At 43.0% G+C, this 24,788-nt stretch overlaps 1 protein-coding gene across 3 annotated transcripts in view; it reads right to left on the bottom strand.

Moving 5' to 3' along the window:
- The window catches only part of LOC122812185 (cAMP-dependent protein kinase catalytic subunit alpha), a 1,510,797-nt gene that overhangs the window by 238,684 nt on the left and 1,247,325 nt on the right, over window positions 1–24,788 (bottom strand). For all 3 annotated transcript variants that reach the window (XM_044084507.1, XM_044084506.1, XM_044084508.1), the window contains exon 9: window positions 22,128–22,292. In XM_044084507.1, the coding sequence (XP_043940442.1) occupies window positions 22,128–22,292 (165 nt within the window). The remainder of the gene's footprint in view (window positions 1–22,127; window positions 22,293–24,788) is intronic.

Below are 24,788 nucleotides of genomic sequence, written 5' to 3'. Positions count from 1 at the left end.
TCCTGCTAAATCTGGGTGGCTGTACCTGTAGGAAATCCTTAACTGTCTGCATGGATTTTTTCGCTTTATCCTCCATTTTCTTCAACACCTCTTCTGCCTTAACACCAAACAAAGTATCATGCTGTAATGGAGCATCTAATAATTTTGCTTTAACATGATCAGGCAGATTCTGTTCCTTTAACCAAGCATGCCTTCTAATGACAGAACCCATAACAGCGGCCCTACAAGAGGCCTCCAGTGAATCAAAACCACATTGCAAAGTATGCTTTCCCACTTGTTCAGCTGCATGCAATAAATCATGCATTATCTTGTTATTAGAACATTCAGAATTTGTCAACATTTTCTGTTTAAGCAGTGACATTAAGTATTGCTGATATTTAAGCATATGAAACTGACAATTTAAAGCCCTTACAGCCAAGGCAGCAGAAGTGTAAACTTTTTTCTCCCATCTGTACAGTGCCCTAGAATCCCTATATCAGAGGGGACAGGGTTTATGCAGTGGAAGCCTTAACCCCTTTGGGACCCTGAGATATAGTTTCTGGGCCAGCAGCAGGGTTTTTATATAGAAATTTATGAGAGTCTGGAACCCTGTAGTATCTGTCTGGTTTAGCAGGTGCAGGGAGTAAAGAGTCAGGAGACAGGCCGGACTCTGAAAATACATCATCTACAATGCCTAGAACAGGTGGAATAGCAAAAGGTCTGTGCTGAGGTAGTAAAAGAAAGTCTCTGAGCCTTTTCTTAGACTCTGAGTAATCTTGGCTCTCCCAGTGAAAATGCTCCCTCATGGTATGCAGGGTTTCCCCAAAAGAATAATCCTCAAGAGGAGTGGCTGAAGGAATAGATTCTTCAGCATCAGAATCCTCATAAGGAGGAAAATAGTATCCCTGTTCAGAAGAGGAATCAGAGGAAACTGAAACCTGATCAGAAGAATCATATTCTGTCTCCTGCCTAGGCCTCTTATCAGGAGGGGGGTGGGAACCCCTGATCAAAGTAATTAGATCTTCGGCCATTTTAAGCATCAGTTTCTTAGGCATGGAAGTCTGTCCAGGAGAATGCTGTACTTGTTTCTTTGTCTTTAGAGCTGTTTTAGTCTTTGAAGCTGAGGTTGGCTTGACATACAATTGTGTAGGTCTGAAAAGACCCTCAGAAGCCGATGCCTGCTCAGCGGCTCCAGGCCACTCTGAGGGAATTGTTTCCGAGAGTCCAATACTTTGAGTATCCAGAGGCCTAGTCGGCTCCATGTGGGAGTGGGAAGAGGCCTGTGGCTCTGAGGTAGCGGGTGTCAGGGGCTGTGAAAGCACCTCACTGAGAACCGGCGTACCGGGGACTGGCCTAGCCTTCGTCGTTGGCTTTGGACCTTGAATTCCTGTCCTTTTCCTTGTGCTTTTTATATACTCCGGTCGTCGGCTGTTCCGACGGCATTATATAATTAAACCTTCGGCCAAAGTAATGAAAGGCAAAATCGTACAGACGCTTAATAGTGCGTTGGTTAAATCTAGCACAAAACAGACAGCTAGCAACATCGTGATCAGGGCCTAGGCAAGGAATACAGTAAGACTGAAAATCCTTATGAGGTATTTGCTTCCCACAAGAAATGCAACTGTTAACTTTTTCTGACATCGGTCTGGAACAAGAAAAAAGTTTCCCCAATGGGGTACTTAGCTTTAATGAAGACTTCGGATCTGAAATTCGATTTTGAAAATCTCAGGAGTCGGCCGACCGGCACTTGTGAACTGCTTTTGCTTCTGGCATCGCGCAGAAAGAAAGACTGAAGAAAATGGTGTCGGCTGCATCTTTTATATCCGTGGCGCACTGACATCAGGGAAGAGGCAACAGCAACCGACGCCGGACCAGGACTTTGGAATTCAGGCCGACTGCGGGTAGCCTGCCAGCAGGATAACCCAAGAGTAATGACTGCAACAGTGAAACACAATGAACATTGGTGGTTCCGCTGCGCAAGGGTGGGCCCACAACCGACCCTGGGAACTACCGACCAATAAGCCTGACCAGTCTGATCTGTAAGGCAATGGAGCGAATCATTATGGAACTCATAAATGGAGAGATTGGGAACCTCCAAACACTTGACCCCACACAGTTCGGCTTTGTCAAGGGCAGATCATGCCTCCTGAACCTGGTGGACTTCTTTGAGACAGTTACTCAGGTTATAGATAAGGGAAAGGAGGTACACACGGCTTACCTTGACCTTGCTAAAGCATTTGACACCATTCCCCATTCGGGTATTATTGATAAACTCACCAACCTGGGCATAAACCCTTACGTCACAAGATGGATAGCAAACTGGCTCTCAGACAGATCCCACAAAGTAAGAGAAGCGGGGATCTATGTCCGAATCCAGACCAGTAACTCCTGTTTGGCATATACTTCTCAGAAGTACAGGCAAGCACTGAAGGGCTGTGGCTGACCAAGTTTGCGGATGACTGCAAACTGGGTGCTATAACAGAGTCTCCAGCCGACATGGATATCCTCCAGAAGGGCCTTAATGAGACTGATGCATGGTGTCAAAGCCATGGTCTCAAGCTAAATGCTAAAAAATGCGTAGTAATCCCCTTTGGAAAAAACAGAGTACCTGCGAACTACCACACGGGAGGTAACCCCCTGAAACCTGAAGAAGTAATAAGGGATCTAGGGACCCAAGTAGATAGTCAGCTTTCCTTTGATAACCATGTTGCCAAGGCGGTTAGAAAATCCTTCTATGTGACCCATCTGATCATGAAAGGGTTCGCATCAAGACCTAAGGATGTAGTGGCGCCCCCCTCTACTCTTCCCTCATCAGACCCATTATTGAGTACAATGCAGCAATTGGAATGTACCTGGCTAGACATCTCCAGCAGCTGAAAAGACCACAGAGTTACCTCACTAGGAGGATTACTGGCCTCAAACAGTTGACCTATGCAGCACGATTGAAAAAACGAAGGCTTTTCTCTTGCATACTGCCTTCTCAGAGGCGATCTCTGTCTAACATACAGAGCCATGTCCAACCCAGAACTGTTGAACATGCTCCATCTTAGCAAAACAAAATCTACTCAAGCTACACGCTCTAGGGATATAAACCTCAGCACAACAATGAATAGAACATGCTGGAGGGATATTCCCTTCGCAAAGACTTCCCTTGCTATAGAACAAGGTCCCGATCTACATAAGAGCCCCTCACTATCACTCTTCAAGAGGAACCTTGACAAGTGGATGGGTAACAAAGTTCACACCAGGGATCATGCCAACAGCTCCTACTAGATAGGGGCCAAGGGTACTAGCTGCTAGATCAAGGGCACAGGGAACACCGCAGAACGTGGCTGGGCTAATATATGCCTTCCGGCAGATAGCCCAGTACCTACCTATGAGTGTGATAAAAAGGGTATGACATATTTACACAGAGAATCAGGTGCGAGAAGCTGAAGTAAGGAAGTGAGGAAAGGAAGATGATTAAGGAGGTGTAAGATATGGATAAGTATCTGTTCATATTTAAGGATACAGTTTATCGTGGGGTTGAACAAGAACAGACACGGGTTTTGGCTAGGAAGTCTTTCAGAATTATTTTAAAGGACTGGTAGGAGGGTATTAATCTGACTGAGGAATTCCGGGCCTTTGCAACATGGCACAAGTACAGACCATGCACAGGAAATCTGACAGATTTGTGGACAAACAGAAGTTTTTGGTTATGGGATTATAATGACAGTGTGAACACAGCTGTAGAATGGTATTTAATGTTGGACAAGCAGATGGATGCATGAAAACTTTACAGGTGGTAAGTAGTGTACATGTTAGTTGAATGGATAGTTCTAACCAATTTAGGCTTTTTAGTGCTATACAGTGGTGGGCTCTTAAAGGGGTATTTGCTGTAAATGCAACCACTTTTTTATAGTATTGCTCACGTTTTACTTTCTGTGATGTCTGGTGGTTAGTAAGGATGGCAGCACCATAAAGTAATGGGGGGAGGAATTAAGTGGTGGCAAATATAGTTTTTAGCTGCATTGGTGAGGACGTTTTTGGTCCTGTAAAGCACCCCTAGTTTTTGGCGATTGTTTTTTAATGCAATTTTATATATGCTGGTTCAATTTAAGATCGATCATCCCTAATAATTTGCTATGAAAAGTGACTTCAATGGCTGTATCATTAACAGAGAATTTAAAATTCTGTTTTTAATGAGAGAGGGATATAGTACAGTTGTGCACACTTACCATAAATGTAGATGTTCGACTGCATTCACTGTTGCAGTCATCACATGTGGATTATCCCTGCCAGGGTAGCCCTCAGCCGGCCTGAATACCAGAGGTTTAGTATTTCTGCATTGGTTGCAGTCGCATCAGGACTGACGTCAGGTCGTCAGTAGTATAAATAAGCCAGCCGACACCATTACATCAGTTTTTCTTGCCCTAACCTGTAAGGAGGCCCCAAGTAGGAGGCAGGTTCTGGTGGAAGAACCCCACCAGTAGAAAGTAAATACCAATATGTCCCTTAGAAAGGAAAGAGAGAAGGGGGATGGAGGGAGGGAATCCAGGACTGCAACAGTGAATACACTTGAACATCTATATTTATGGTAAGTGTACACAACTGTACTATGTTCTTTGTGTTTCACTGTTGCAGTCATCACATTTGGGTTGACTCCCAAAGCTGAAGAAATGGGTGGAGGCAATCAAAGAGACTAGGGGCTGGCTAGGATGCCCTGCAAGACTGCAGAGGCAAAACCTGCCCTGGATTTGGAGAAGAGAGGCAGGTGATAATGTTTGGTAAAAGTGTGAACAGATGTCCAGGTGGAAGCATCCAGGATGTCCCTGGTGGGGACTCCTCTGAGGAAAGCTGCAGAGGTGGAGGCTGCTCTGGTGGAATGAGTCCTGACCCCCTTGGGGTGAGGCTTTCCATGTTGTTTGTAGGAGAAATGGATGCAGTGTGCTATCCATTTGGAAACGGTTTGTTTGGAGATGGCTTTGCCTTCTGCCCCTGTAGCAAAGCTAACCAGCAATTTATCTGACTTTCTAAAGGATTTAGTCCTGTCTAGATAGAATCTGAGCTGTCTGTGCACATCTGGAGAGTGCAGAATCCTTTCCTCTTTGTTCTGGGGATTAGGAAAAAAAGGTGACAAATGAATGGATTGGTTGAGAGCCACACTGGACACCAGCTTGGGCATGAAGCATGGGTTAGTTCGGAGGGATACCCTGTCAGCATTGAAGATGATGAAGGGTTCCATAGCCATGAGCGCTTGCAGCTCGGAGACTCTTCTGGCTGAAGTGATGGCCAGAAGGAATGCTGTCTTCTAGGAGAGAAATGTTAGCTCTGCATTAGAAGCTGGTTTGAAAGGGGGAAAGTTGACCTTTTCCAATACATAGTTAAGGTCCCAAGCTGGGTTGGTGCCCTTCTGGATGGCCTCAAGTTGCTAGCCCCTCTTAGGAACAGTTTGATCAAAGGGTGGGAGAAAAGTGGCTGCTCAGTGGGAAAATGAGCAGAAATAGCAGAGGCATGAATTTTTATAGAGGAGAAAGAGAGGCCATTGTGTAGTAGGCCAGCTAAGTAATCCAGGATAAGAGGGAGGGAGGGCTGTGCCATATTGACTCCCTTAGCCTGGATCCCGGTGCAGAACCTTTTCCATTTGTCAGCATACGACTTTCTGGTGCTAGCGCGTCTGGCCTCATGGATAACATCTATAACCTATTTACAGAGGTTGGCAGATTGATCCGAGGTTAGGGAATAAGCCAAGCTGCCAAACTGAGTGTCTGCAATTGGGGATGCATGAATTCCCCTTTCCTCTGGGTCAGGAGGTTTGGAATCTGAGGAAGATGTCAAGGTGGCAGTGGGAACAGGCTGCGCAGCAAGGGGTACCAGTGCTGGCGAGGCCAGTCTGGAGCTATAAGAATTGTCCTTGGTTTTTCCTCCTTTACTTTGAGCAGTACCCTGGGGGTGACAGGTTGTGGAGGAAAGGCATAGACCGATAGATTGACCCAGGGGAAGGACAGGGCATCCACTTTCCAAGCCATGCAGTGATGCTCCTTGGTGCAGCATTTCCTGAACTGATGGTTGGTGTGGGAGGCAAAGAGATTGACTTTCGGGGTGCCCCATTTCTGAGTTATTAGGGAGAAGGTTCTTCTGTTGAGCTGCCACTCGTGTGGGTCCAGGAAAATTCTGCTTAATTGGTCTTCCAGAGAGTTGAGAAAAGCCTGGTTGGAAGTGTGCTAACAGGTGCAATTGCATGGCAGAGGCTGTGTGCCAAAGGGTCATGGCCAGCCAGCATAAAGGGTAGGAGTGAGTCCCTCCCTGCTTGTTGATACACCACATCACAGTGGTGTTTGTTCTGATCAAGGTAGCCCCTGGGAAGAGAAGAGGTTTGAAAGCTATCAAGATGTGCTGGACAGCCATCATCTCTTTTTGGTTGATGTGCAGAGGGATTTGCTGTGGGCGCCATTGGCCTTGTATGCACCTGCTGTTCAAGTGTGCATCCCAAGCATAGTCTGATGCGTCTGTGGTGAGGGTGTGGGCTGCGGGGGGTGAGACAGGCAGTCCTTTGTTGTGGGAGCATGCTGTTGCCCACCAAAGAAAATCTTTTCTGAGGCAAGGAATTATAGGTATAAGAGTTTCCAGGTCTTGAGAGTGTTGACACCAAAGGCTTTTTAGAAACCATTGAAGTTTCCTCATATGCAGCCAGGTATATGGAATGAGTAGTATGCGAGACGCCATGAACCCCAGAGCTTGCAGGATCTTCCTTGCAGATAACTGGGGCCTGGTGCCTAGTTGAGAGAAGTAGGCTGTCAGGAAAAGTTGTTTTTCTGGTATAAGGAGTGCCATCTGGGATGCTGTGTCCAGGCTTGCTCCCAGGAAGATCATCCTTTGGGTGGGCACCAGTTTGGATTTCTTTTCGTTTATTGTACTCTAGGGAGGTTAGTAGGGTCTTTACAAAGGCCAGGCGCTTGAGCAGCTTTTCCTGGCTGTCTGCCTGAATAAGGCAGTCATCTAAGTATGGGCAAATCTGGATATTCCTTTGTCTGCAAAAGGCAATGGCCGGAGCCAGACATTTTGTAAAAACTCTGGGAGCAGTAGATAAGCCAAAGGGAAGTGCACAAAACTGAGCCTCTTTTAGATCCAGGGTGGCTAGCCAAGCATCCTTGGAGAGCATGGGTAAGCAGCTGCTGGAGGGTGAGCATTTTGAATTTGTATCCCTGAGACACTATGTTCAGAACCCAGGGGTCGTTGGTAATGGTGGCCCAGGTGCTTGCGTGAAAGGAGAGTATTCCTCCTAGGGGTAAGTGAAGGTGGGCAAAGGGAGGGGGGTGGGGGAGGTGAGACATTGTGAGTTCTTACCATAAGGGGATGGCTTAGAACTCCCTGGCTTTGAAGTGGAGGTAGTCCACTGCTTAGATCTCTGCATTCCCTGTGGCTGCTTGTCTGGGGGGGTCTGGTTCCCCGGGGCCTATGCTAGACTGGCTTGGAGGGAGCAGGAAAGGACCATTATTTGGTGGGACAATGCCTGCTGAACCTGGGTGACTCAACCTGTAAGAAATCCTTAACTGTTTGCACAGATTTTGCTTTTTCTTCCATCTTTTTTAAGACCTCTTCTGTCTTAGTGCCAAATAAGTTGACTTTGTGCAGGGGGGCATCCAACAATTTATATTTGGCATGGTCTGGCAGGGGCTGTTCCTTAAGCCATGCATGCCTTCTGATGACAGAACCAGTGACTGGTGCTCTGCAAGAAGCATCTAGGACGTCAAAACCACAGTGGAAGGTGTGTTTAGTTACTTGAGTTGCAGAATGCATTAACACTTGTAATTCTTTAGTTTCTGCACAAGCAGGAAAGGAAGATTTTTGTTTGAGGAGTCCCAGGGTATGTTGCTGAAATTTTAGCATGTGGAACTGACAATTTAGTGCCCTGATGGCAAGAGTAGCTGAGGTGTATACTTTTTTACCCCATCTCTCTAGTGCTCGGGAATCCCTATCTGAAGGGGTGGGATTCTTAGCAGAGGTTACTTTACTCCCTTTAGACCCTTGAGAAATTACCTCAGTATCAGCAGTAGGATTTTTAAAAAGAAATTTGTGACATTCAGGAACTATATAGCACCTGTCTGGTTTTCTGGGTACAGGAGGGAGGGTGTCAGGAGTCGAGCTGGATTCCAGGAAAACATCCTCCACAACATCCAGGACTGGGGGGTGGCCAAGGGTCTGTGCTGTGGAAGATCTAGGAATTCCCTGAGTCTCTTTTTAGACTGACTGTAGTCTTGACTTTCCCACTGGAAATGCTCCCTTAAGGTATGCAGGGTTTCCCCAAAGGAAAAATCCTCTGGGGGAGAGGCTGAAGGGATGAAATCCTCTGCATCAAAATTTTCTTAAGTAGAGAGGGGTTGCATGTCTTCATATTCCGAAGCATCAAAGTCATCGGACTCTTGTTCAGACAAAACTACAAGGGACAGATCTCTTTTCCTTTTGGAGGGGGTAGCTTGACTTCCCCTGATCAGCATAAGGTCTTCAGCCATTTTAAGCATCTGAGACTGAGGGAAGGAAGCAGATGCCAGAGAGGCCTAAGAAACTCAGTCGTTTTTGAAAGAACGGTAATCGCGAAAGAAGACATCGGTTTGTGTCAAGAATCTGTAGTGTGAAGGACATCCTAGGAAGCCGGTGCCTGCTCAGTGGCTTCGGACCCATCCAAGGTACAGACGACAGCAAGATCCTTAGTCGAAGAAGAGTTCTGCGGCATATTTGACTCCGAAAGGGTCTTGGTTAGTGGCCTGCAAATCCACAGAAGCGGGCATCAGGGGCTGTGAAAGCGTATCACTGAGGACCGGAGAACTGACAACTAACTTAATGGAAGCATCGTCGATAGGTGTGGACCTGTGTGGTCTGTCTCTGTCTTTAGCTTTAGGCTTTTTCAGAAGATCTGCTGTCGGAAAGCTTACTGAAGCCATATCGGAATTCGAGGACTGTAAGCGAAAATATCTGGCTACAATAAGGGCCCAACAACGGACAGTTCTGGTGTTGAACAAAGCACAGAAGCGACAACGGGGGAACATCGTGGTCTGGGCCTAAACAAGTGACGCAATAAGAATGGAAGTCTCTGTTTGGTATTTATTTTCCACAGGCGAAGCAATTATTAACTTTTTCTGACATCGGTTAGTGTAAGAAAAAAGGATCCCCAACAGGGTACTTAGCTATAGAAGACTTCAACTTCAATTCGGTAGATGAAACTCAGGTAGCAGCCGACCGGCACTCATGCAAACTGCTTCTTCTTCGGGCTCCATGGCAAGAAAGACTGATGTAATAGCGTCGGCTGCCTTACTTTTTACTACTGACGACCCGACGTCAATCCTGAAGCGACAGCAGCTGACGTAGAAATACTAAGTCACTGGTATTCAGGCCATCCAAGGGCTACACTGGCAGGGATAATCCAAATCTGATGACTGCAACAGTGAAACACGAAGAACATTCACTGTTACTGATTAGTTTAGATGCTAAAAGGGTATTTGACAAACTCAGCAGTCCCTTTCTACATATGGTTAAGGAACAGATGGGATTCCCAAAACACATCTTATAGGTTCATAGGGTGGTATTAGGTTACCGGCCCTAGGGCCTATACAAGGCCTAGCCATAATTCCCTGGCTATTTCTTCCCACAGTATTTATTTCCATGGACCCGTCTATCAGGGTGACTGACGTGATCCCCAGGGTGAATTTCCTATCTCCCATCCAATCATCAAGATTCCTTTTGAAGAGGGCCAATGAGCCACTCTGCTTGACATGGATGGGCAGTCTATTCCAGAGTCTGGGGAGTCTCTGGGTCAGGAATCTATCCCTCCTGCATGTTTTGTTCATTGTGATGGCAAGGTTTAGATCCCTGGAACGTGTCTCTAGGAGCAGTTGGCATTTCTTTAAGTGTAGCATGTCCAACAACTTTGTGTTTGACATGGCCTTGTATATTAAGCAGTTAATACACAGATTCCCAGGCTAGTGCAAGGCTGTGTGTGTTGGGGGGGGGGGGGTAAATGTTGTATATCCTTTCTCCTCACTGCTCATTTGTCATCTATACAGAAAAACGTCCTGCAAAAACAAGGGGACTGCATATATAAATATGTGGCCTAAAATAGCCCTTTTTGTTGATGATTTGATGATGCATTTGACTAATCCAGATGTAGAGATCACTGAACTTTTTGCAGTGTCATGAAAATTTCAAGCTTTCTCAGAATATGAAATTAATGAAACTAAAACAAAAGCTACAGCAATAAACTATGTCCCTTCAAATGTCCTTGTTCAACAGGACACAGGGTCATGAAAGGATGAGGTACTTGAGAATGTGGAGGCAGCTAAGAAAATGTGAGAAGACAAGAAGCAGATCTTGAGATAGACAAGAATAGGTAAGATTTTGAGCACGGATCTTAACAAGATTCAGTTTATACAGATGTTTTTGTCCCACTGGAGATATGTGTAGGTTAATGCTATTTTTATACACGAGTGAAAGATATGGAAAATATAAATACAAAACTAAAGGAATTAATTTGGGAAGGAGAAAAAAGCAAGGATTAAAGGAGAGAAGTAAATGCCCTCCCAGAACTAGGATAGTTTGGAACTTCCTAACTTTAATTAAATATCTTCAAAATATCATTTACGATTATTATACAGGATACAGTCCAAGAGTTACTCTCCTGAAGAAGAAAGAGTTGGGAATAGTTTCGGGTTTTGGACACAAATGCAAAAGGAAAATAAACAATTTGGTGGATACTATGCCTAAGGTATAGCCAAGAAACATTTAGGATCTAACAGGTTTAAGACATGGATAAAGGCAGTAACCCCTTTTTGTATGCACTATACTATAAGGGCCAAAAAGGTAGGGCATAATGAGTAAGAAGTGGTATAAATTAGAAAAAAGGACTCTAAATTTTGGCAACATTTGCAAACACACATCTCAAATGTACATATTTTTGCATGTCCAGATTTTTGCCTCCTATATCCTTCCTCAAATTTTTTTTTCTTCTTGACAAATCAGGGAGAGGATCTAAGGATTAAAGTCACTAAATAATGATATACATTTGAGTTTTAGACTTCATATCCTTCAGAAAATGCATGCTAACACAAATCTTGTTATTCTAGCAACTTTCTAAGTTTATAAGAGCAATATTGGGCCTTTGCCCCACATTATGTCAGGCTTTGTCCAGACTCCTTGCAATAAGAAATTAAAACGTGCGTTTGCAAACTCTGGAGAAAGTAATTCAGGGAGACCAGGCTAATGCCACTTTTAGCCTTACAGATAGATACTGTATCACTAGTGAGTTTATAGCAGATGAATACAGACAAATGGAAAGAGACTACAGCAGTAGGGATGATGGCCCAGAGTCAATTATATTTATGACTGAAGCAACAGCTGCAGAGGGCAACATGAAAACAGTTCTTAGTAGAAGTTATAAAATACTGCATGACAACTTCTTGGGGTGGCAGACACAATGAATGGGAGAAAAAGCTAGACAATAGCATAATAATGAAGTACTGCAGTATGAAATCTCCAAATATGTTACTAGATCAAGACATTTTAGAATATTTGGCTTAATGTGTCTTCAAAGATGACTTTACACTATACAGTACATTCTTTAGTTTCCAGTAGGTGCTGAATATACTGGGAACATACTTTGGGGGCTGTTCCAAGCTAATACGATTCAACAAAAGTACAAATCGTACAAGACTGGTTTGGAACATAGCTAACTTGGGATGTAAAACTGAAAATTTCTATTGAGAAAAAATATTACTCTGTTCTTACTGGCAGCTAAGAAAAGTACTACAATTAAATGGAAATCAAGGAAAGGACATGACATATCTCAGACATGGTGAGTGTCACGCAGGAAATTCGACAAGCAGAAATAAGGTCATTAAAAAGGCAAATGCAAGAGTACTGTTAGCAAGAATATGTGAGAACATACTATAAATTCTATGCTTGACTGAGACTAGTGAACTAATACTTGACAGAGAAGTCAGGACATAGGAGTACAGTTCCACAAGGGACGCAACGGTCATGTTTCATGTTTTCTGTGTCTTTCTGTAATTGATGGTATTTGACTGACCTGTAATGCACAGTAAGGTGGGAGGATTTATGACGGGTAGTCACCACTGAACTTTTTCTGTGTGGACCATGCAGGAGGGTGCACTGTCTGTAATGATAACTAAGATTCTTTACTAACAAGGGTACAAAAAATTAAGAAATGCTGTGTTGGTCCACTAACAGGAAACACAAAGACCTCATTGAGATATGAATGTGATGTAATACCTTTTATTGGACCAGAACAGGTCTTGCAGTTATTCAAACTTTCTAGCTAGCTGGAGTCCTTAATCAGGAGTTAAGTTATAGATGTTAAAAACAGTGCTTAAATACCCTTTTGTGACTAGAACTCCCCTTCAGCTTGTGTTGACATGGTTACAGTAGGAAAATAAAGCACTACTCTTACAACTCTGTAACTTTGTAAAGTAAGTCTGCCTAGTAAAATTCGATCTGCTGTAACACAGGATCAAAACACTAACTTAAACATCTAAAATACAAAATGTCACTAGCTGAAAAACTCGGCTAGACAAACACTGCATAAGGTTAAAATAAACTGTCTCTATGCATCACTCAGTGTGGTCTCTGAAGATGAAGTCTGGGTCTTAGTCAATCCAGATGTTCTGGATAGGAGTGAAAGGTAAGAATACAACTTTATCAGAACAAGCCATAACACTGCTGTGGTTTTGCATCACCTACATAAGTGATACCAGCTTTTGTGCTATGTCTACCATAAAGACAAAATAGCACAAAATGTCTTAAGGATGACTTTTACCACTGCCTCACTAAAATAACTGTTGTAAATGAAATACTTAGCAAAACAACACAGGCCCACTATTCTCATTGAAATTAACACAAGCAACAACAACAACATTCTGCAGTAGACTCACTGTATAGTAAACTGCTCAATGAAATAAATATGGTTTACATGTGATACTTTAACAGCCTTATACTATCTATTTTGGATGGTCATGAAGTCACTGCATTAAAATGATTTCAAAATAGCTAGAATTACATTAAGCTTGAATATAAAAAAAATACCATCACCACATACACTGCAAATGAAAAAATTAAACTGTTTAGTGGACATTTGGTCTCCCAGAGCCACATGCATTCACTGTACTCCACTAAAATAGATAAATATTTGCCAAATTAAAAAAAGTATCATACTTCATCACGTTTACTAACTAAATTAGGCCAAAATGATAGCTGAAACTACAAGAGAAAGAAAAAGAAATAAAGTCAAGCTACTAACAGCATCAAATTGGTGAGAATAAGAGGTAAAGCTACTTGTAATGTATGACTGACAATGACTGGACAGATTAGAAGTTACGGACAGTCGGTTCCACTTAAATACATATTGGACAAAAGCATACTCCGATTAAATGTAAAGAGTCTGTTTAGAGCCGTTGCTAGTCAATGGAATTGTACTGGAGTGTACTCTACATGAACGCATACTGGTAAATTGCATACTTCATTTAAATGCATAGCTGTCTCACATCTTGAGTAGTTCACTGTCATGTCATTTACTCAGCATAACTGCATAGCCCAGTAAGACTGCACGGTGTAACTTCAGGGGTATTTACGTGTACGTACTGTGTCATTATGTAATCATTACATGAGCAGGAAGTCTCTTGGTTATCAAAGGGACATTGTACACTTCTGTTTAACAACTAAGAGTTACGTGAGCAGGATGTCTCTCGCTTATCTAAGGGATATTACAAGAATGTCGAAGAAACTTCTTAAAAAGACTACTAGGGTCATAGGTTCATAGATTAGTACTAGGCTAGCTGCCCTTGTGGGACATTTTAAGCCTAATCAATTATCCCATGTAAGAATCAAACCTTGCATCTTGTGTCTGCAAGGTAAACACCTTAACCATTATACCAACCTCTCACCCTTTAACTGTTCAGGTCGATGTTATTAAAAGATCTGACTGATAATCAAGAAAGTCAGACTTTACTGCATAGTAGTTAGGCGTGCACCAAAGCGTAATTTCAAGAATTTTGAAAAACAGAAGAAAAAATTATTAGAGAGTGGCAAACAAATACCAACCCTTATTGTAAACGCAAGAGGTTCGGTAAAGCTAAAGATGTTGAGGATGCCCTGTTGCTCTGGTTTGCACAAGCCAAAAGTTGAAAAATTCCCATTAGTGGTCCACTGTTAATGGAAAAGACTGACCGACTAACCAAAATTACAGGAGTGGAGGATTTCAACCTACGTCTGGTTGGTTAGAGAGATGGAAAGGACGCCACAATATTGTGTTCAAAAAGCAGCATGGTGAAAAACAAGCAGATGACTTTGGAACTGAGCAATGGGTGGCAGACGTTTTTTCACACATCGTGAAAAAGTACAGCCCACGCGACATTTTAAATGCTGATGAAACGGGGTTATACTGAACAGCTACACTGGATGGAACATTCAAATTTAAAAGTGTCAAGCCTGCTGGATCAAAGGCTGTGAAAGATCAAATGACCTTACTATTAGCTTGTAATATGGGTGGCAGTGAGAAGTTTGAACCTTTTATGATCGGGAAAAGCAAAACCTCAAGGTGTTTCAAGAATGTAAAGACGTTACACCAGTAACTTACAAAGCAAACAAGAATTCTTGGATGACTGGTGAAATTTGGAAAGAATGGCTTCTGAATATTGACAGCTCAATGAGAACTGAAAGAAGGAAAATCTTGTTGCTGTGTCACACTGTGCTATGCATACCAATGATGTAAAGTTGACCAATGTAAAACTTCAGTTCCTGCCACCAAGCACCACATACCTTATTCAACCAATGGATCAGGACATTATTGGTTGCTTCAAGAAGCACTACCTCTCACTGGTCCTGTGGCACATTGTAGATATCACAGACAGCATTGTCCGAATCACAAAAAAACAGCAACTGAGCTTGCCAAAAAGCTATCCATGCTGGATTCATTACAAATGCAGAGAGAAGCATGGAATAAAATTTCATAATCTGTTAAGCCAACTGCTACAAAAAGGTTAGTTTTGTTGTGCCAAACCAGACAACGTCACATACAATAGTGACAATAGCGGCAGAGATCAGTATGAGAACTTTTGTACCCCTTTGGGCATGACAGTGGACGATTTTGAGCAGTATGCTGCAACAAAAGAAGAACCTGAAACATAAGAAATGGCTGCTGATTGTGAACTTGTTCTGGAACAATGCGCTGCTGGCAATTAAAAAGAAGAGGAAGACAGTGATGATAAGGACGATGTCTCTACTTCTCCAGTACACGTCCATGATGTTATTCAGTCTCTGGATATACTGCACGGATTCATGGAAACAAAAGGGATGCGGCTCGTTTTCCACTTTCTATGAACTGAAGAAAGTACAGTTTTGTACCTACCATAAATGTAGATGTCCGATAGGAATGCATCTGCAGTCCTTACAAATGGGTTGTCCTGTCGTCAGGCAGCCCTTCGATCGGCCGGATTCCAAAGTCTGGGTCTGGCTTCGGCTGGTGTCGCACTTCACCCGACGTCATTGCTGCAGTTACTCGGGTATAAAGGCATCAGCTGACGCCATTTTCCTCAGTGTTTCTTGCCCCAGATGCCAGGTGCCCTCTAGGAAGGCTAAATTTTGATAAATGCCAATGGTTCAAAATATTAGAGAGCAAGCAAAAAATAAGCATGTATGTACATATATACAAACAAATACACCATAATAGATTCCCCCAGCTAGCTATAAGAGGGGCAAATACCCTAGGAGTACCACAGAGGGGAAGGAGGGTGGGTAATCCTGACTGCAGATGCATTCCTATCGGACATCTACATTTATGGTAGGTACAAAACTGTACTATGTCCTTCAAGGATGCATCTGCAGTCCTTACAAATGGGTAGAATACCATAGCCAAACTGGGGGAGGAGGAAAGATAGAATTATGGTGTAGTTAAGATCCCTTGCAAGAAAACCTGCTCGGGATCTAGAGTATAAAGGTAAATTATAAAGCTTGGCAAATGTATGCACGGAGCTCCAAGTAGCAGCCTCTAAAATGTCTTTGGTGGCCACTCCTCGTAGAAAAGCTGTGGTAGTGGCTGTAGCTCTTGTAGAGTGAGGCCTGATGTTTTCTGGAGTTTTCTTTCCATGGTAGGAGTAACAACATCTAATGCAATTTCCTATCCACTTAGATATTGCCTGTTTTGTAATTGCTTTCCCTTCCATTCCTGCTGCATATGCTACCAGTAGCTGGTCAGTTTTTCTATTGCTCTTGGTCCTGTCCAGGTAGTAGCGTAATTGTCTGTGCACATCCAAGGTATGCAACAGTCTTTCTCCCCTGTTCTGTGGATTGGGGAAGAATGTAGGTAGGTGGATAGCCTGATTTAAAGATACTCTGGAGACCACCTTAGGCATAAAAGTAGGATTTGTTCTCATGGACACTATCTTGATGGAAGATCAGAAAGGGTTGTACTGCCATTAATGCCTGTAGCTCAGAAACCCTTCTTGCTGAAGTGATTGCCAGCAGGAAAGCAGTTTTCCATGATAAGTATTGCAATTCTGCTGTTGCTGCTGGTTCGAAAGGAGGTAGTGTCAATTTTTCTAGCACAAAGTTCAAGTCCCATGCAGGTAATGGTGGCTTCCTAGGAGGTTTTACATTTTAATTCCTCTCAGAAACTGCCTGAGCAGAGGATGTGAGAAAACTGGAGGATCCAAGTCGTATTCTGCTGAAATAGCTGAGGCATGAATCTTAATGGAAGAGTAGGACAGGCCTTTGTGGAATAGCTCTGCCAAGTATTCCAGGATGTTGGCTATGTTTACCAGTGACACATCTTCCCCTTTAGCAGTACTCCAAATGAGATATCTTTTCCATTTTGCTGAATAGGTTTTCTTTGTTGAAGGTCTGCGAGCTTCTAAGATAATGTCCTTAACCCTTTGGGATAAATTTGGGTTAATTTGTCTTATGCAATGATCCAGGCAGTCAGCTGCAGAGTTTTCAGGTTTGGATGCAGGGTGTTGTAATTGTCCTGAGTTAACAGCAAGGGAACTAGGGGTAAGGGCCAAATCTGTTCCCGAGACATGCTCCTCAGTAATGGGTACCAATGTTGTCTTGGCCAATCTGGAGCTATCAGAATGATCCTTGGACGGTCCTCTTTGATCTTCAATAGCACCTTGTGCATCAAAGGAAGTGGTGGGAATGCATATGCTGACAGATTTTTCCAACTGAAGGATAGGGAGTCCACCTTCCATGCCAGTGGGTGGTACGTCCTGGTGCAGAATTTCTTTAATTGGTGATTGAGTGGGGATGCAAATAAGTCTATTTCTGGGAGACCCCATTTTCTTGTAATGGTTTTGAAGATGTCCGGATGCAGCATCCATTCGTGGGCAAACGTGGTAGTCCTGCTTAATATGTCTGCTAGAGTGTTTTCTTTTCCTGGTACAAAGATTGCTTGTAACTGAATGTTGTAACTCAGGGCCACATTCCAGAGGTCCAGGGCCATCCGGCATAGAGGGTACGAATGTGTGCCTCCCTGCTTGTTGATGTACCACATAACTGTAGTGTTGTCTGTCCTTATCAACAATTGGCCTTGTCGAAGAAATGGTTTGAAAGCCTGAATTGCCAGTTTTACTGCCAGCATTTCTTTTAGGTTTATGTGTAGGTGCAGCTGCTCTTGAGTCCATAAACCCTGTATGCATTTGTTCATCATGTGGGCCCCCCAACCGAGGTCTGAGGCGTCCGTTGTGATGGTTTGGCTTGGTTGAGTGCTGTGGAAGGGCAATCCTTCGTTTGATTGACAGGCCTGAGCCCACCATTGGAATTCTTGCTTCAGGCATGGAATTATTGGAATTTGAGTTTCTAGGCTGTGCTTGTGCTGAGACCATAAATTCCTTAGGTACCACTGTAGTTTTCTCATATGCAGTCTGGCATGTGGGACCAATATTATGCAGGATGCCATGAAGCCCAATGCTTGTAGGACTTTTCTTGCTGTTAGATGGTTTTGTTTTGTTAATGCCAAGAAGTAGAGAGGAGTTGCTCCTGTTTTCTACTGTTAGGAATGCCATTTGTTTGGATGTGTCCAGCTCCGCACCCAAAAGGTTATCTTTTGGGATGGCATCAGCCTTGACTTTTTTATATTGACTGTGTATCCCAGGGCTTGTAGAAGGTAAATGACTCTTTTCAAGTCTTCTGCTAGCTTGTTTTGTTGTCCGCTTGTATTAGGCAGTCGTCCAGGTAAGGGTAGATTTGGATCCCCTGAAGCCTGCAATGAGCGATTACTGATGCCAGGCATTTCGTGAACACTCTGGGCGCAGTAGATAAGCCAAAGGGCAATGCTGAGAATTGATAATGCTCTGATCCTGCAAGAAATCTGAGGTATCTTCTGCAATTTGGTCGTATGGGGACGTGCAGGTATGCCTCCTTGAGATCTAGAGTTACCAGCCAAGACTCCTTGCCCAGCATGGGAAGAAGCTGCTGTAGGGTCAGCATTTTGAATTTTGGAACAATGAGGAATGTGTTTAAAGCGGACAGATCGAGAATAGGTCTCCCTTTGCCTTCTTTCCTTAGTACTAGGAAGAGTCTGGAGTAAAAGCCCTTTCCTTGCTCCATATGTGGTACCTTTTCCACAGCTCTCATCTTTAATAATTGATTTACTTGTTGTAGAGCTTCTGCCTTTTGATTTGGAGGTAGGTTTGGCATTCCTCTCTTTCCTGGTAGAGTATGGAAATGAAACCTGTAACATTGGTCTATTGTCTGCAAAATCCACTTGTCTCTTGTGATGTAATGCCAGTTCTTTGTAAATAAAGCTAGTTTCCCACCTAAGGGTGCTTCTAGTTGTTCCCTGGTAGGCGGTGCCAGAGCCAAGTCACTGTGATTGTCCTGTAGTAGTGGTGGTGGCTGTGTCTGTGCCTCGCTGGTTGTTACCCTGCCACTGGCGTCCCCTGTAGGCACCTCTGGATTGGCTTCTGCCTCTTGAACGCCTATTCCTGCCTCTCTGTGCTTTGGAGGAGTCTGGAAAGGACCAATTCTTGGAGGGCCAATTCCTGCTAAACCTTGGAGGTTGGACCTGTAAGAAATCTTTCACTGTTTGGACAGATTTTGCCTTCTCTTCCATCTTCTTCAGCACCTGTTGTGCAGGAGAGCCAAACAAATTGACCTTGTCCATGGGAGCATCTAATAGTTTTGATTTGACATGGTCCGGTAAGGCCTGCTCTTTTAACCATGCATGCCTTCTGATAACTGTGCCAGTCATGGCTGATCTAAAGGAAGCCTCCAGTGCATCATAGCCGCATTTTAAAGAATGGTTACTAACTTGCTGAATGTTATGTACCATTTCCTGAACATATTTCTTGTATAAAGGTTTATCAGAGGACAGTTTTTTGGTTAACTGGTCTAGCATAAATTCTTGATACTGGATCATATGAAATTGACAGTTCAAGGCCCTAGCTGACAGAGTAGCAGAAGTGTAAACTTTTTTACCCCATCTCTCTAAGGACCTGGATTCCCTTTCAGAGGGAGGGATTTTGGTAGAGGTAGATGCTACAGCCTTAGGCCCCTGGGAGATAGTCTCGGGATCTGCAAAAGGAGCCTTGTATAAATGGTGATGTGTGTCCGGGACCCTGTAGAACCTATCGGGCTTAGCAGGGGCCGGAGGTAATGAATCAGGAGCAGTACAAGCATCATTAAATGCACCATCTACAACAGACAGAACTGGAGGTATAGCTAAAGGCCTATGTTGTGGTAAATGCAAAAAGGTTCTAAGCCCTTTTCTGGAGTCTGAAAAATCTTGGCCCTGCCACTGAAATTGTTCCCTCATAGCATGCAAGGTTTCCCCAAAGGAAAATTCCTCAGGTGGAGAGGCAGAAGGGATGGACTCTTCAGCATCAGAGTCTTCATAAGGGGAAAAAGGAGCCTCTGGAGGGTCTGTATTATCTGAATCATCAGAGGAATCATCTGTGGAAACTGGCTCGGGGGCTCTGCTCTAGGCCTCTTCTCTGGAGGTGGGTGAGAGGCCCTGTCTGGGAGAGGTTGGGATCCCCGGATTAAAGAAATGAGATCCTCTGCTAAACTAAGCATTTGGGAACTGGAGCTAGGCCTGTGAGAGGGGGTCTTAACAGGCACAGATTTAGTAGCTTTAGCTGCTTTAGCCCTGGCAAAGGCCTTAATGGACATGGCTGCAGGAGGCCTAGCAGCTCCACGTGCAGGGGTTGAAATATCCAAGGGAATAGTGTCAGATAATTCCTGAGAAACCACAACTGCAGGTTGGATTTCAGAAGCCGATTCCACCAGGTTGGAAGGGGCTTCGGTGGAAGGTAAGCTTTCGGCTGAAGGAAGAACCGCTTGCTCGGTTTCAGCCGAAACCGAGACACTCGCGGTTGTCTTAACAGCGGTTTCGGCCGAAACCGCGGACCGCGAGTGTCAGTCCTTTTCCTTGCGTTTTTTGGATATTTGTGAAGTCGGAGGATCCGACGGCATAATATAAGCAAAATCAGAGCCGAAAAACTGCTCAGCAAATTCCGACCGACGTCTAAGCGTCCGTCGGTTAAAAGAAGCACAGGCTAGACAAGCTGCTACGTCGTGGTCTGGGCCTAAACAAGGTAAGCAGTAAGAGTGGAAATCTTTATGAGGTATTTGTTTCCCACAAGTTAAACAGTTATTCACTTTTTCTGACATCGGCTGAGGCAAGAAAGAGTCCCCAATGGGGTACTTAGCTTTTTAGAAGTCTTCGGTAGTACTAGAAGTATTCGGTAGTAGTAATCTCTGGTTCTGACCGACCGGCACTTGCGAACAGCTTCTGCTTCGGGCGCCACGCGGCAAGAAAGACTGAGGAAAATGGCGTCGGCTGATGCCTTTATACCCGAGTAACTGCAGCAATGACGTCGGGTGAAGTGCGACACCAGCCGAAGCCAGACCCAGACTTTGGAATCCGGCCGACCGAAGGGCTGCCTGACGACAGGACAACCCATTTGTAAGGACTGCAGATGCATCCTTGAAGGACATCACTGTATTTCATCTGAAACAGTAACAGCTGTTCAGACATCAATAACACATTTTTTCTCTAAACCACGAGGGACTGTACTGACTACTTTAAGTGTTTTATACAGCACATTTTTTCTACAAAGTTTACATCACTGTTTGTGCACATTGTCTTACCTAGCATAAAAAACAGAAAAAAGCACACTAACTATACAGAATAAAATCTATTTTAGATGAAAGACATACCACACTGATTTCTTGACACATCAGAAAGCACACAGGCTGAATGTTAAGCAGAATAAAGTGAATCTGTGGTACTGAATCCTATGGCAGGTAGAAAAATGATACTGTAATACCAGTTTGCAAAGAGGCTTTTCTCCTGGAACTACAATACATACAGTAGCTATAATTAAACCTGTTAATGACATACTTCCTGCTCACGTAACAGCTGTAAACAGCAATTTTTCTATAAAGTTTCTGAAATCTATCACTATATTTGTGGTTTTTTGTGTGTGATTCTACCTTGCACCTGGCATTAATACATAACTCATAGGAACTTCGCTAATGAGCATACTCCACTTAAGTGCATTAACAAACCTCGGTCCAGAGGCTAAAGCATTTAAGTGGAATCAGCTGTAGATTATTTGCAACTAAAATTGGGAATATGGTTTGTTTTCATTTCCATAAATGTACGATTACCTGTGTCATACATGATCTGCGGTGGTGGTGCTGCGGCAGCGTTGTCGCCTTATAGTAAGACACTGTCCGGTTCGATTCTCAGCTAGAGCGTCTTCTGCGTGGAGACATGTGTGAATGGGTGTACCTTCGTTGAAGGTTGTGCGTCAGGGCTGGTAACTCGGCACGTAAAAATCAACTACCAATCATTAGCGGACTGGAGTTCCGCTGTGGCAATCCCTAACCGGGAAAAGCCGAAAGACACAACAACAACCTGTGTCATACATGATAATTTCATAAAGATATTTTTTAAACAAGAAAGATGTAAAGCTACTGTTATATTCATGCCTAAAAACTAGGAGGTGTGATTAAGACATTACTTTATGCAATGGGACTTTTGGCCATTTCAAAACACATGCTGGAAGACAGCAGATGCCATTAGCAGAAGCCCAACTGTTCCTGCTGCAGAACAAGTTCTCAAATTTATTTTGGAGCTGTTCTTTCTTTAAGTAAGGCCTTACCTTTCTCTGATAAATGGCAATCCAATCAGTTGTGGCAAACCACTTATGGTTTTTGATGTCGATGACACCATTTTTAAGATTGCCAAATCGCTTGGTAAGATCCACCTGCAGAAGGTTACGAAGTAAATCTTTTAGATCAGAGCTAAAATGGGATGGGAACCGAACCTGCAAATGCATAAAAACAAAACAGGAACGTGCATTTATTAGGAGCAACATGAAAAATCTAAATTAAAACATTTTAAACAATCAATGCTTTAATTTAACAAAAAAAAGCCTCTCCTCATACACATTTGCTATCCTTGCAATTTTCCTCTGCTATTACCATCCAAAATCCATACTACTTTTAAGATGAAGTACAGTTTGGATGTGGATGGTAGTTGAACTGTTTCCTTCCCAGACAAGATTGATACTTGACAACTATCAGTATATCCTATAAATGATGAAAAGTGCAGCAGTTTATCTGCTGGCCACAGCATGGTACCAAGGCAGTCTCCTGGGTATAATTCCAAGGTTGAGAGTCGTACTCAACACAATTCCACAGAGTAAAACTATTAGCCTACAAATGCAGAGTAATAAAAATTCTTCTAAAGATAAAGCAAACCAAAGACCAGATACTTCTGTCATCAAAAGGGTATTGGAAAAATATCACAAATTTGACTGTCTGGATCTTTAACTATGGGTAATATTTTCAAAAACCTTCATGAATCCCAGGTGGCACAACAAGTGCAGCAGACCGCACACTACATAGCCTTGTATAAAGCTCTTGGTTCACCACTTTGATTCCCAACTGGGGGTTCTCCTTTTTAGAGGCTGCATACTCTCAAAGGTTTTCACCAGGTGCTTCTGGTTTTCTCCCACATCCAAAAGACATGCAAGGGAACTGGTGACTTACATACTGGTCACGCTTAAGATATGATACCGTGTGAAAGAAGTACAAGTGCAATGCTTCCCCTCTGGACAACACATTTCCAAATATACAAAAATACTAAGTCCATCGCAACTTTTTTATTACACCACAACAGAACTTCAAAAGGATCCTTTTCTCTGGGGGGATTCTTCATACATCCCCATGTGGAAAACTCTCCCTAACACAACCTTTATTTACATCCACATATGTATCCATCTATATATGTACACACACAGACACACACAGACACACACAGACACACACAGACACACACAGACACACACAGACACACACAGACACACACTCACACACTCACACACTCACACACTCACACACTCACACACTCACACACTCACACTCACACACACTCACACACTCACACACTCACACACACACTCACACACACACTCACACACACACTCACACACACACTCACACACACACTCACACACACACTCACACACACACACACACACACACACACACACACACACACACACACAAAATACATCTATATCTATATATTTATTGATATATGGTGACCAGGAAAGTCTGACTGGGTCAGGAAGCCATTTTCAGTGCAGGCTCGGAAGAAATGCTTCAGCAAATATAGACTACAAGTTAAACAATTTAGTTAATAGTGACCTTTTACAGCAATTTAAATATTTCTAAAATTCAAAAACATGCAATAGTCAAACATAAAATTACAGTATCAGTAGTTATAATTTTTATACTCAAGTTGAAGAGCATAAAAAAAGTTTGACCATAAGGTGGTTAAGCAGAAGAAAATTTAGATGTTATGGTGTGAATGTATATTAGTTAAGGATAGTAAGAGTAGTGCACAGAAAATACAGAAGGAAATTCAAGTACAAGAGTTATTAGAAAAAGAGGTTAACATTATAGTTTAAACTGCGTGGTCTGGGACTACATTATTGCATAAATTTTACTTTTGAAGTAGTAAATTATAATTTGTAGATGAACTATTTAGAAATGGCTCTGGGAAATAAGTAGGGAGAGGAATAAAAGAGAAAAAGGAGGGAGAGAAGAGCAGAATTGGGAGATAGAAATTGAGTCCAAGAACAGAAAGTGAGGGGTGACTGGAGAGAAAAAGAAGGGTGAACGAGAAAAAGGTGGTGAGGAAGTAAGATATTAAGAAGTTGTGAGGCTACAGTATGAAAAGGTGGAGAAAGAAGATATTTGAAAGATTAGGAAGTTAAATGTAGTGATCTTTTTAGTGAGAAGCAAGGGCAGATATGAGTATTGAGAAGGTATTTTTTAGTGTAAGCTTGAAAGTCTTAAAAGTTTCTAAGGCACTGACCTTTGTAGGTAAGGCATTCTATAAGTTTGCAATACAATATGAGTAAAGACTATGAGCAGCTCTTTTGTTAGGTTTGTATACAGCCATAAGTTGTTTGTTTTTGGAAAGGAGAGTTCTGGATGGACTGTAGAAATGTAATACCCGTTTTAAGGCACAGCAGCTACCTGATGTGTATATTATTTTGTGTGCAAAAGATAGCTGTAAAAAGTCAAAATGATGGGGGAGTTTGAGGCAGTTTAATTTATTAAGAGCATTAACAGCGTTGAGAGTGATAAGATGTGCCTGTAGCAAATTTGGTCATCTTACAGTAGGATGACTGACGCTTATTCTTTAGGGACATATGTAGGTTGGTGAATATGGGGGGGGCTCCATCGATGAGGGGGAGCAAAAAGGTACTGGCAAGTGTTTTTTTTGGTAGGTTTATCCATGAAGTGTT

Source organism: Protopterus annectens, chromosome 9.part0, assembly GCF_019279795.1.
Source record: "Protopterus annectens isolate FY-2018-M chromosome 9.part0, PAN1.0, whole genome shotgun sequence".
NCBI classification, from domain to species: Eukaryota; Metazoa; Chordata; order Ceratodontiformes; family Protopteridae; genus Protopterus; species Protopterus annectens.
Note: the sequence above shows the minus strand (reverse complement) of the source record. Positions and strands in the feature narration are given on the sequence as shown.